The 13,446-nt window shown below is 40.2% G+C and overlaps 1 protein-coding gene across 4 annotated transcripts in view; it reads left to right on the plus strand.

The window, feature by feature from the left end:
• KIAA1958 overlaps positions 1 to 13,446 on the plus strand; it is a 125,112-nt gene that overhangs the window by 53,659 nt on the left and 58,007 nt on the right. For all 4 annotated transcript variants that reach the window (XM_024996333.2, XM_024996331.2, XM_024996329.2 and 1 more), the window contains exon 2: positions 4,298 to 5,489. In XM_024996333.2, the coding sequence (XP_024852101.1) occupies positions 4,322 to 5,489 (1,168 nt within the window). In that variant the 5' untranslated portion in view covers positions 4,298 to 4,321. The remainder of the gene's footprint in view (positions 1 to 4,297; positions 5,490 to 13,446) is intronic.

The following is a 13,446-nucleotide window of genomic DNA, read 5'->3' on the forward strand; positions in this document are numbered from 1 at the left end:
GTACTACTTACTATTGAAAACTACCAGTGTACAGGTACACCTGCACAGTTCAAATCCACATTGTTCAAGAGCTGGCTGTACCTATTCTCAGTAGTTTGAAAATACCTTGATTGCCTTATTTTTGATTCTCTTTTGTATAAACTTAGAATATATTGTAGTATATTGATAGCTATTCCTTGTCAGTTTAGACTCAGTTCATTTAAGTACCTTAAATATTAGCTAATTATGTTCTCATAACTACCAGTTAACATTGGTTGCCTGGTTAAATTATATTAATAGTAATACTGGAAAAATATTTTCATTTTATGGTACTTAAGAAAAGTTTAAGAGCCTCTTCATGAGATTGCAAGTGAGTTTCAGAATGTAATAAAAATGACTTATTATTACTACCTGTTGTTCTTAAAGTTGATGATTATTATAGAATTAAGTGGCTAAGCTTTTAATAAAATATAAAATTTTATCCACTTTGCCTTTTAATTATAACTTTTTTCTGGCCGTGGGTCTTTAGCAAACATACTATTTTACTTCTGTATGGTAACTTTTACCTGGACCAATAAGTACTTTTGACTTCCACAGGCATATACAGTTTTGTATTTTGATTCTGCCACATTTTTACAGTTTGAATAGTTATCATTTAAATACTGTGCCATAATATATATGATTTTTTCCTATGAGCATGCCTATCATTTACTTCTTTTCTCATTAGCCTGTGACATTTAAAGAGGTGTATTACTTCACCATCACATATGCCATTTCAGTTCGGTTCAGTCACTCAGTTATACCCAACCCTTCGCAACCCCATGGACTGCAGCACACCAGGCGTCCCTGTCCATCACCAACTCCCGGACCTTGCTCAGACTCACATCCATCGAGTCAGTGATGCCATCCAGCCATCTCATCCTCTGTCGTCCTTGTCCTCCTGCCTTCAGTCTTTCTCAGCATCAGGGTCTTTCTCTAATGAGTCAGGTCTTTGCATCAGGTGACCAAAGTATTTCGGCATCAGTCCTTCCAGTATGCCATTTTCCTGATGTCAGATCATAATACTTTTCATTTGGCAATTAATAATGCAGAAAAGTAGTTTTGTATTTATATCTGGCAAAAATACATCATGAACAGGTTTCCCAACAAATGAAAGTTGAATGATGTCACTTTCGGTGATTATGGACACTAATGTGAGTATACATACAAAGGCAGAGCAGAACTGAAATTACAAGGCAATACTTAGATATAAGATTTAGATGATGCATAATATGCTTATATTAATTGTATTATGATAAAAATGAAAAGGGTTAACATTACGACATAGAATCGTAGCCCTCCCAAGGCTCATTTGTTGGATCCAGCCTGAGGAACGATTGTCCTAGAGCATAGTGCAAAGAAAAAGAAGGATTCTGCTGTAAGGTTTCTAAAACCAGACGTGAATATTCTTTTTTTGTGTTAGCAGTTGCGTTTAGCTTTGTATAATCAAATACTCAGTGGCAGTGACTTAAGCTAGATCAGGGTTTAATCTTTCCCCTTATGTAACAAGGAATCTTAGGCAGTTCAGAGTTGATGCAGCGGCTCCATCATATTACCAAGCTCCTCTGGCTATTCTTTCCCATCCTTAAGTCCTTAATTCCTGTTCCTGAGATGACCTCTAGGGGTCCAGCCATCATGTCCTTGTTCCCAGCAGGAAGAAAGGAAAGGACAAAGGGAGAAAGGCAAAAACTGGACAAGTCTATATTTCTGAGGGCTTTGGCAGAAGCCCCACCCAGTGACTTCCGTTTGCGTATCATTGGCTAGAACTGTGTCATATGATATTTTCCATATCAAAGGAAGCTGGGAAATATGTTTTAGGTGAGCATATTGCTGCCCCAACAGACTGGGACTCTGTAATAAATAAGAGAGAATGGATACTGGGTAGGCAAATAGAAGTCTCTGCCACACTAACTAATAAGCAGGTATGTTAAGAAAGTTCAAAAAACAAATACCAACGCCTCCCCCAGTCTTTCTCTTTTATCTGCATTTCTACTTTAAAGTTATATGAAAGGAATATGAATGAAATAAGATCCTAAATTGCTAGATCATGAAAGAAACATGAAGACCATAGTCCTGTCATTTTAGACTTAGAGATAATTAGTGAATTATTAGAGGCCAAAGACGTAAGTTCTAGAAGGAAAATCTGAAGTTCTTGACTCCCACACCAGTCCCTGGTCTTTTGATCTGTGTGTCTGTGTGCTCAAACACTCAGTTGTGTCCGACTCTTTGCAACCCCGTGGACTGTAGCCCGCCAGGCTCCTCTGTCCAAGGGATTCTCCCGGCAAGAACGCCAGAATGGTTGCCATTTCCTCCTCCAGGGGATCTTCCCAGTTTGTGCTGCTTCATAAAATCTGGTTGTTCATGTATTACTCTCCTACATACACAAGACAGCTTGTTTCTGTTTACACCCTTGGGGAGAAAGTCCTCTTATCCCTTAAATGATTACAATAAAAGTCATAGGGAATTTCATGTTTCTTATTTGAGGGTCTTATATGTTGGTTTGTTAGTGTGGATGGTTCTTCCAGTATTTATATATTTATGCATTCACTCTTCATTTATATATTCAACATGTACAATAGATTATGAGATTTCAAGCACAACCGTATCTTATTAGTTTCTGTATCCCTAAGTAGGTCCTCATTGATGAATGAAAAATTGTGTCATAGTCCCTGTCCTCAGATAATCCTTAGGCAAGTCTGGGAGATGGATAAGAAAGTCAGTGATAATGGTACAGTAAAGGCCAGGTTCTTTGAGATGATGGAAGTACAGGAAGAGAATCTAAAATCTCTGAGGTGCAAAGAGGATCTAGAATGACTTCAACAGAAGGTGGTCCTGAGGTCATCCCTGAATGGGTTTTCCAGGTAAAGAAAGAAGGCGGCTGCATATCAAGGCAAAGAAAGTTTTTAGCGGCCCAGGGCCAGTGAGAAACTGTGTTTAGGGAGGAGGAGGCCACAAGAAATGTGAGAGAAGGCCGTAGTAGAAAATGAGGCTTGGGACGTTGACTGTGGCCATGGCTGTATTAGAGAGGTTGTAGCACACATTATGAAATGTGTTAAAGGGTTTGAATTTACCAGACTCTGCTGATGGTGTGCCATGGAGCAGGGCAGAGAATAGAGGCTCAAATGCACCCTTCCGTGTGGTCACATGGCATTGCAGTTGGACCATGGCACCTTAGTACAGAGCCCACTGCCAGCAAGGTGCCTCTTGTTACTCCAGCTGCAGATGACCAGGGAACACACATCAAGATCCTTGTTCCTTCTCGCTAGTTCTTCCCAGGGTCTTCCTTTTGGCAGAGCCTTGTTAGACGTTTCCAATCGCACACAGATTCCGTCTGTACCTTTTTTCACTTTTTTTGCCTGTTATGTTGTCCTTACTCTTACCCAGTCAAGGACCCGTAACAAGTATTCTTTTTGACCTCTGTCCAATAAAGAATGATTTATTTCTATTTGGTAGTTGGTTATATACCAGCTTGTGTGTATAGGAACCTAAGATGGTAAAATAGACCGGATGAATCTTTTTAACCTGAATTGTGAGGTAAAGGCAGTGTTTCAGGAATTTCAGACAGCAAGAAGATGGGAAACCTGCTCCTAAGACTTGGTTAGGGTCTGGCACCCGGCCTACCCATCCCTGCTTCTGGTCTGCAGCCTGCCCGCGCCCCATCCCAGCAGGGGCCTCTAGTGGCTCTCCTTTCAGTCTTTTTTCTCTTCTCTGTTAAAAGATTTTTCTTCCCCACATCTGATTTAGCCCCACATTTTCTTCATGGACTCCCAGTAATGTCATTTGTTTTCTGGTATCCAGCAGAAAACAGCCAGACTTCCCTTCTCTCCCATCCATCCTAGAATGAATCTGAGCCTTTGTTGACTCTTCCTCTAGTAATGAAGTTTATGGTGGTGGAAGGTGAAAGGGGAAGTTCATCCTCCTGGTTAATTGAACCTGTCTCTCTGTAAAGAGAAATGTGCTATGAAAGTAAAATGTGCTATGAGAAAGTTCACCTCTATTTTATTGCTTGTTTTTTTTTTTTTTCACTTTTTTTTCTTATGTAGACATTATATTAATAATAGTAAAGGAAATAACAGAAAATTTTCAAATCTCACAGCCAGAAACCATAAATTGTTTTTACTTTTCCCCTACATTCTCTTCCAGTCTCTGCCCATATATGTGATATTAACTGTTACTTTTATTGTGTGCCACCTAATCATAGTTCAAGGAAATTGAAGTGATTGAGATCTGGGAATATATTGGGTAATAATGGCTTCTTATTTTGATTATTTCCTTTTAGGAAAGACACTGCTGATCCTGTAACATGGAGGATTGCCTTCATACCTCATCTGAGAATCTATCCAAATTGGTCAGCTGGGCCCACAGCCATGGGACCATTTGCAGCCTCATTCCAAACCTGAAACATTTACTTTCAGAAGGTTCCCATGGGAACCTGACAGCAATGTGGGGCTGTAGTGCAGGCCACGCTTATCACTGGCCACTGACAGCTACTTGCAGAGCTGGCTCCCAGGAAAGGGTCTGTTTCCAGGATAACAGAAGTTTTAACTCTGATAGTCCAAGTATAATTGGTGTGCCCTCTGAGACTCAAACTAGCCCCGTTGAAAGGTACCCTGGGAGACCAGTGAAAACGAAGCTAGACTGTAATCGGACCAGAGACTCTTGTGACTTCTCTTATTGCAGTGAGCCCTCTGAACTGGATGAAGCTGTTGAAGAGTATGAAGATGAAAACACTCTGTTTGACATGGTTTGTGAGTCTTCTGTTACTGATGAAGATAGTGACTTTGAACCCCAACCGCAGAGGCCTCAAAGCATTGCGCGAAAAAGGCCTGGAATAGTACCATCTTCTCTTCATTCGAGCTCCCAAACTCAAATGATTGATGAATGCAGCAGTGATGTCATCATTAAGAAGATCAAACAAGAGATTCCTGAAGATTACTATATTGTGGCAAATGCAGAGCTGACTGGAGGGGTAGATGGACCAGCCCTGTCATTGACACAGATGGCAAAACCTAAGTCTCAGACTCATGCTGGTCCCTCCTTAGGGTCTGCTAAGCTGATTTCCCACGTAACATCTGCCATCAGCTCAGAGCTAGACCCACATGGTGTGTCCGCATCCCCCTCTGTGATGTCTAGACCAGTAGTCCAGAAGACCACCAGGGTATCTCTGGCTTCACCTAACAGAGGACCCCCTAGTTCCCATGGCACCAGCCAGCACGTGGCCATGCAGATGCCCGTGAGCACATCCCATCCTAACAAACAGATCAGCATCCCTTTGTCTGCCCTGCAGCTGCCAGGACAGGATGAACAAGTTGCTTCCGAAGAGTTCCTGTCCCATCTGCCCAGCCAGGTCTCCTCCTGTGAGGTGGCCCTTTCTCCCTCAGTTAACACAGAGCCAGAAGTGAGCTCCAGTCAGCAGCAGCCCCCAGTCGCTCCAACCATAACCACCGAGGCCACGGCACAGTGCATACCAGGTATGGCGCGTGAGGTGACAGAGTCCCTCGTTCACGTACATCAGAGACTTGTGCGCCGTCAGCACTCCTAAAACCTTTGGCCCAATTTGCTAGAATTTGGGCCTTTGTTATTCTCAGAAAGATAGAAATAATGAAATATAATATACTCAGGTTATATAAAAAGGAAATTCATCATCCAGTCGATGTACCTCAGGGCTGAGAGGACAGCTGTAGGATTGTGCTGTTGATATCACATGGCTAGATTTAAGGTTTATATCTGATCTGAAGCTGAATTTTTATATAGTAAAATGATTTTTGAAAGCTTTGCTCTCCTATCAGTATCAAGGTATTTGGTTACAGTTTTGAAGCCAAAATGATGTTGGGTTAGGCATATAACGAAAATAAACCTAATAATTTTTTTGCCACTATTATTTATAGGAACCAATTTAGCACTTTATTCATTTTAGTGGTGTGGCAATTTAACAGGTTTTTAAAAATAAAAACAAAACAAAACACCCAAATGTATCTGGAAGTAGTTTATCTTTTTTCTCAAAATATATAATAATCAGATAACTTGCATTTCTGAAATACATGGATCTACCTAGACTGGATTGAGAGGAGAAGAAAATAGTTACATGAGGCCCCTGTCTGTAATTCTAACATTCTAAACATTCTGTAATTCTAGCATTCAGTATTTATTTAATCTGAGCTGTTGTTATATAGAAGGGGTTTGAGTGTCATGCTTTTGGGTTCATGATTCAAATCTGATAGGCCAGAAGCGGAAACATGGAAGGGATGAACAGACATGCAGAGTACAATGGAGAAAGCAGACGTTCGTGGCACATTTTGGTTTCGTATTAGTTCTTCTCATAACGTCGTGTATTTTAGGAAAAGCTTCTGGAAGCCGAGATACCTGTGATTTTACCCTCTAACTTCCTGAAATGACATTGCTTTGCAAACGTGCTTTCCCCATTTTAGTGTCAGCCTTAAGATTCCAAAAGGAAGTCTTCAATTTATGATTTCCAAATATAATCTTGATATTAATAATAAGATATACAATGAAAATACTCATATCTGATTCAGAATTATGGTTTTCAGTTTATTCATCTTTCTTTTCAAAAGAACAGCTTTATTGAGATAAAATTCATGTATCTTAAAATAACTCTTTTAAAGTTTTACAATTTGGTGTTTTCTGGTGTACTCACAGAGTTGTGTAACTGTCGCAACTGTCTAATTTTGGAATATTTTCATCATCCCAGAAAGAAACCCCATACCCATTAGCAGTCATTTTTTCCCCTTGTCACAGCCCCTGTCAACTGCTAATCTACTTCTGTCTCTATAGATCTGCCTGTTGTGCACATTTCATGTAAATGGATTCTTATTTTATGGCCTTTCGTGACAGCCTTCTTGTACTACTTAGCATACTTTTTTTAAGGTTAATCTATGTGGTCGTGTCTACGAGCATTATTTTCCATTTCATTATCAAATAATATTTCATTGTATGGATAGACCACATTTTGTTTTTCCTTTATCAACTGAGGGACACTTAAGTGGTTTCCAGTCTTTGGCTGTGGTAAATATTGCTGCTAATGTCATCTATGTACATGTTTCTTTTTTTTTTTTTTTTAATGTACATGTTTCTGTGTGGACCTATGGACACGACTGAGCGACTGAACTGAACTGACATTTTCATTTCTGTTGGGCAGCTGTCTAGAAGTGGAGTCTCTGGTCATATGGTAGCTCCGTTTAACTTATTGAGGAGCTGCCACACTGTGTTCCAGAGCACCTTCACCATTTTACAGTCTCACCGACAATTTTAAATGATTCCTGCTTCTCCATATGCTCACCAGCACTTGTTTTCCATTAAAAAGAAAAAATTATCCTGCTGGGTGTGTGAAGTGGTGTCTTGCTGTGGTTTTAATTTGTATATCTTCTTTTGAGAAAAATTCGTTCAGATCCTTTGCCCATTTTCTAGTTATGTTGCCATTTTATTGGTGAGTTGTAAGGGTTCTCTGTGAATTCTGGCTTTAAGCCTTTTATTAAATATACATTTTGTAAATATTTTCTCCCATTCCTTGGGCTGTCTTTCCTTTGTCCTTCCTTTCTTGTTTTACTTCAATCACTTAATCACAAAATGGTCTTTGACTTAATCTTCACATCATAAGACACAACATTGTCTTTATTAGGCTGGTGAAAGTTTTTTCTAAGAAATCTGATTCTTGATATCTGTAGGATATAAGTAGTACCTTTTCACTTAAATAGTTGTGAATCTAGTTTACTTGTCCCCTTCCCCTTTTTTTGTGTGAAATAGGAGACAGCCTGACAACAGTTTCTACATGCTACTTGATGTTTGAGGATAGAATTCAGAAATGTATCTTACAAAGTGGTCCATTAAAACAAAACAGCTCAGTAAAACTGCCGTTTGTGGTGTATATCCTGATAATTTAACCATGCAAAAAGCAAGTTGCAAGATTTCCTTGCATCTGCCTAGTGGATATTAGTCCACTGTACGTGTATAGTAAATTAGAAATTAAAGCTTGAACTAACTGTAACAGGAATCTCCTAAGGAGTGATCCTGATATTTTGATCCATTGTTCCATGAAAGATGTTATATTGTTAGGAAATTATTGGCTTTAGAGAAACACTTTCTGAACTGGAAGCATCAATGAGACAGATGAAAATCTGATTGACACTTTTCTTTAATGAGAGAGATACAAAGTTAACTTACAATATACCTTTGTTTTGTGGAGCCCAAACTATGTTCTGTGCTCTTAAAAGTTTTATTTATTTATCAGTATTTGTGTTTTTTGCCTATTTGTAATAAAATGAAGTGAAGTGAAAGTCGCTCAGTCATGTCCAACTCTTTGCGACCCCATGGAACGTAGCCTGCCAGGCTCCTCTGTCCATGGAATTCTCCAGGCCAGAATACTGAAGTGGGTAGCCATTCCCTTCTCCAGGAGATCTTCCCAATCCAGAGATCGAACCCAGGTCTTCCCGTATTGCAGGCGGATTTTTTACCATCTGAGCCATGAGGGAAGCCCTGATAGTAATGGAATAAATTTATTTGAAACATAGATTTTTTTAAAAAGAAATTCAGAATCCAGCACATCCAAATGTATGTGGGTGAATATGTGCAGATGGACGATAAGCACTTACTGTGTAAAGCGTGCTTAGGACGAAGCAAGGAGAGGCTCTAGAAGAACTAGCTGAAAGCGACATCGGGCACTTTTAAAATGGATGTTATATACGCTCAAGTATTTATCAGATCATTGTAGAAATACTGTGTATCTTTGAATAATATTTTTAAAATAAATAATTTGACAAATGACTATTGAGTTAGCCAGAAACAAGAAGAAACTGTGCATTTTGTTTAGTTTTACTGATACCATTTAAATTCTGTTTCCTGGGAGTGCCTGGTGGGCCAGTGGTTAGGACTCCGTGCTTTCACCACCACGGCCCTTGGTTCAGTCCATGGTCATGGAACTAAGATCCCATAGGCTACAGCATGCCCCCTCCCCCTATTGGAAAGCCATTCTTATTTCTTTTCTATTCAGAACTAAACTCACAGAGTTATAAAATGTTAACAAGGTGTGGATAAAATTACCAATTTTCATGTTAGCTCTGTTAGAAAGCTCAACTCAAATCTTAGCAGTCATGCGTAAAGAGGATATCCATTGTTAGAAGAATTATTGTCTATCTCCAAGTGGTTTGGATTCTATTAATTTTTGAGATTTTTATGTAAATTTGGAGCATTTGTCACAAATTTAAATTTTTTATTGTATTATAAGTTGAGTTTTTATGTGTGTATTAAATATATATATACACACACAGCTTCCTTTATGATTTTGTGCAGGAACTCTCCCATTTTTTATTGAAGTATAGCTGATTTACAGTATTGTGCCAACCTCTGCTATACAGCAAAGTGATTCAGTTATACACATACATACTTTCTTTTCTTATATTCTTTTCCATCATCTTTTATCACAGGATATTGAATATAGTTCTCTGTGCTACACAGTAGGACCTAGTTATTTATCCATTCTAAATGTAATCGTTTCCTCTGTTTGTATGCTGAGTCGCTCAGTAAAGTCTGACTCTTTGCAACCCCATGGACTGTAGCCTTCCAGGCTCCTCTGTCCATGGAATTCTCCAGGCAAGAATACTGGAGTGGGTTGCCATGCCCTCCTCCAGGGGATCCTCCCAACCCAGGGATCGAACCCAGGTCTCCTGCATTGCAGGCTGATTCTTTACCATCTGAGCCACCAGGGAAGCCCTACCGACCCGTCTCCCAGTCTGTCCCTCTTCCTTGCCCCATCCCCTTGGCAACCGCAAGTCTGCTCTCTGTGTCCGTGAGTCTGTTTCTGTTTTGTAGGGAGGTTCGTGTGTGCCATATTTAGATTCCACGTGCAAGTGATATCATGTGGTATATCCTTCTGACTTCAGTTAGCATGGTCATCGCTAGTTGCATCTGTGTGTGTGTGATAGTTGTGTTCAACTCTTTGTGACTCTGGACTGTAGCCTGCCAGGGTCCTCTGTTCATGGGATTTCCTAAGCCAGAGTACTGGAGTGGGTTTTCTACAGGGGATCTTCCTAACCCAGGGACTGAACCTTGGTCTCCTGCATTGCAGGCAGATTCTTTACCATCTGAGCCACCAGGCTGCAAACAGCATTATCTCATTCTTTTTTATGACTGAGTAGTACAGCAAATCTGGAAAACTCAGCAGTGGCCACAGGACTGGAAAAGGTCAGTTTTCATTCCAATCCCTAAGAAAGGCAATGCCAAAGAATGTTCAAACTACCACACAATTGTATTCATCTCACACACTAGCAAAGTAATGCTCAAAATTCTCCAAGCCAGGCTTCAACAGTATGTGAACCGTGAACTTCCAGATGTTCAAGCTGGATTTAGAAAAGGCAGAGGAACCAGAGATCAAATTGCCGATATCCGTTGGATCATTGAAAAAGCAAGAGAGTTCCAGAAAAAATCTGCTTTTGCTTTATTGACTACGCAAAAGCCTTTGACTGTGTGGATCACAACAAACTGTGGAAAATTCTGAAGGAGATGGGAATACCAGACCACCTGACCTGCCTCTTGAGAAATCTGTATGCAGGTCAGGAAGCAACAGATAGAACTAGACACGGAAACCAGACATTTAGACTGGTTCCAAATGGGGAAAGGAGTATATCAGGACTGAATATTGTCACCCTGCTTATTTAACTTACATGCAGAGTACATCATGCAAAATGCTGAGCTGGATGAAGCACAAGGTGGAATCAAGATTGCTGGGAGAAATATCAATAACCTCAGATATGCAGATGACACCACCCTTATGGCAGAAAGTGAAGAGGAACTAAAGAGCCTCTTGATGAAAGTGAAAGAGGAGAGTGGAAAAGTTGATTTAAAACTCAGCAGTTAGAAAACAAAGATCATGGCATCTGGTCCCATCACTTCATGGCAAATAGATGGGGAAACAGTGGAAACTGAGAGACTTTATTTTTTTGGACTCCAAAATCATTGCAGATGGTGACTGCAGCCATGAAATTAAAAGATGCTTGCTCCTTGAAAGAAAAGTTATGACCAACCTAGATAGCATATTAAAAATCAGAAACATTGTTTTGCTGACAAAGGTCCATCTAGTCAAAGCTATGGTTTTTCCAGTAGTCTTGTATGGATGTGAGAGTTGGACTATAACGAAAGCTGAGCACCGAAGAATTGATGCTTTTGAACTGTGGTGTTGGAGAAGACTCTTGAGAGTCCCTCGAACTGCAAGGCGATCCAACCAGTCCATCCTAAAGGAAATCAGTTCTGAATAGTCATTGGAGGGACTGATGCTGAAGGTGAAACTCCAGTATTTTGGCCACCTGCTGTGAAGAGCTGATTCATGGGAAAAGACCCTGATGCTGGGAAAGATTAAAGGTGGGAGGAGAAGGGGATGACAGATTATAAGATGGTTGGATGGCATCACCAACGAAATGGACATGAGTTTGAATAGGCTCTGGGAGTTAGTGATGGACAGGGAAGCCTGGCATGCTGCAGTCCATGGAGTTGCAAAGAGTCGGACACGAGTGAGTGACTGAACTGAACTGAGTATTGCACAGTATACATGTACCACATTTGCTTTATCCATTCATCTGTCAGTGAACATTTAGTTTGTTTCCAGTGATGTGTCAAACTCCTGCCCTGGAAAGGATACCGAGACCAGTTCTACGAAGACCACACCACTGACTGTGGGAGTCAGATGGCAGTGTTCTTCCAGGGCCATTCTGGATTCTAATCTTAAAAGAGACAGCATACCAGAGATACCTACTGCTTTTTTTTTTTTGGAAGTCGCTTAGTCATGTCTGACTCTATGCAACCCCATGGACTATACAGTCCATGGAATTCTCCAGGCCAGAATACTGGAGTGGGTAGCCTTTCCCTTCTCTACCTACTATTATTTATATAGGGTTAGTTTTTGTTGTTGTTTTTTGGTTTTTTGATCATTTAGTTTTCTTTGTGAGGCAGATAGAGGAGTTATATATATATCATTCAAATGCTGGATGTACTAGAACAATGTTCTAATCTAAGGGATAAAAATATGTGTAAGTAAATATATGCTTATGTGTATATGTATGCATATGTATACACACATATACATGCAGACATAATTTTATAAGTTCCTTATTCCACAAGAAATATATGACTCTTCTTATCAGATGCACCAATACTAAATTTGCTTTCTTAGGCACAGTCTTTCCGGCACCTTCCTGCAGGAGGACGTGCAACACAAATTCTGAAAGCTAAGAGAAGCAGAATTAAAAGTCAGGCTTAGTTTATACCATCAGTTCCTCCTTGTTATAAAGGGGTGCTTATCTGAGGATTGATATGGCAGGGAGTGTGAGCACTGAGCTAGTAGAGCTTGGCCACTCAGAGTTTGGGATCAGACGTGCCTCGGTAGATTCCCAGCCCTGTCTCCTACTGGCCTTGTGACCTTAACTCAGTTCATTTCTGTGAGACTCAGTTTCTTCATTTGAAAAGTAATAACAATTGTCTGTCTCACAGGATTGTTTGAGGACCAAATGCAAAGTATAGGTGAAGCACTAAAGAGAGTATATGACATATGATAAACATTCAATGAACAGTAGTCTCCATCATTATTCTTTTCATTATCATTGTTGCTATTATTAGATTGTGCTCAATACTCTTGAATAGTCAAGTAGATTCTGATTTTGTGCATTAACATTCATTCATCTACTAAAATGGTCCATGAACCAGTATCACCTGGGTTCTTACTAGAAATGCAGATTCTCGGGTTCCACCCCAAACCCACAGGATCAGAATTTGCATTTTAATCATGATCTCTAGGTAATTTGTATGCACACTGAAACATGAGAAGCAGGGATGTAGGAAATGCAGGTTCCACGTTAGATGGCACATTGTTACTCCTTCTGACTGCACAGTGACTTTGAACACTCTTCCTGTTTGAGAGAATTCCCTCCTTTGTGTATACGCACTACCCCATTGGAGAGGCCAGAAACTCTCTTTTCCAAGTTGATATTTCAGTGAGGGCACAATCTTGTGACCTGAGGCTTTGCCATTCAAATGCACTCACTGTAGACTCTAACTAGAAGTACCTAAAACTTCCCTGGCCGTCCAGTGGTTAAGATTCAATGCTTACAATGCAGGGGGTATGGGTTCGAGCCCTGTTAGGGGAACTAAAACCCCACATGCTGCACAGCATGGCCAAAAATAAATAAGTAAAGAGGTCCCTACAGGAATCTGTTTTGGAAAATACATTCCAATTTCTAGAGGCAGCAGGAACAGGATTCCACCAATCCGAGGCCTAAGCTGGAGTTTGGTGGCTGGTTTGTCTCCACCAGGGCAAATCAGTGGCTTGACCACTTCCATATCTGGTTTCTTGGTGTTCTCGAAAATTATGTGGCCTTTATTAAATTCTTTTTCTGCCTAAACTAGCTAGACTGGGCTTTCATTGTTTTA

Source organism: Bos taurus, chromosome 8, assembly GCF_002263795.3.
Source record: "Bos taurus isolate L1 Dominette 01449 registration number 42190680 breed Hereford chromosome 8, ARS-UCD2.0, whole genome shotgun sequence".
Taxonomy (NCBI): domain Eukaryota; kingdom Metazoa; phylum Chordata; class Mammalia; order Artiodactyla; family Bovidae; genus Bos; species Bos taurus.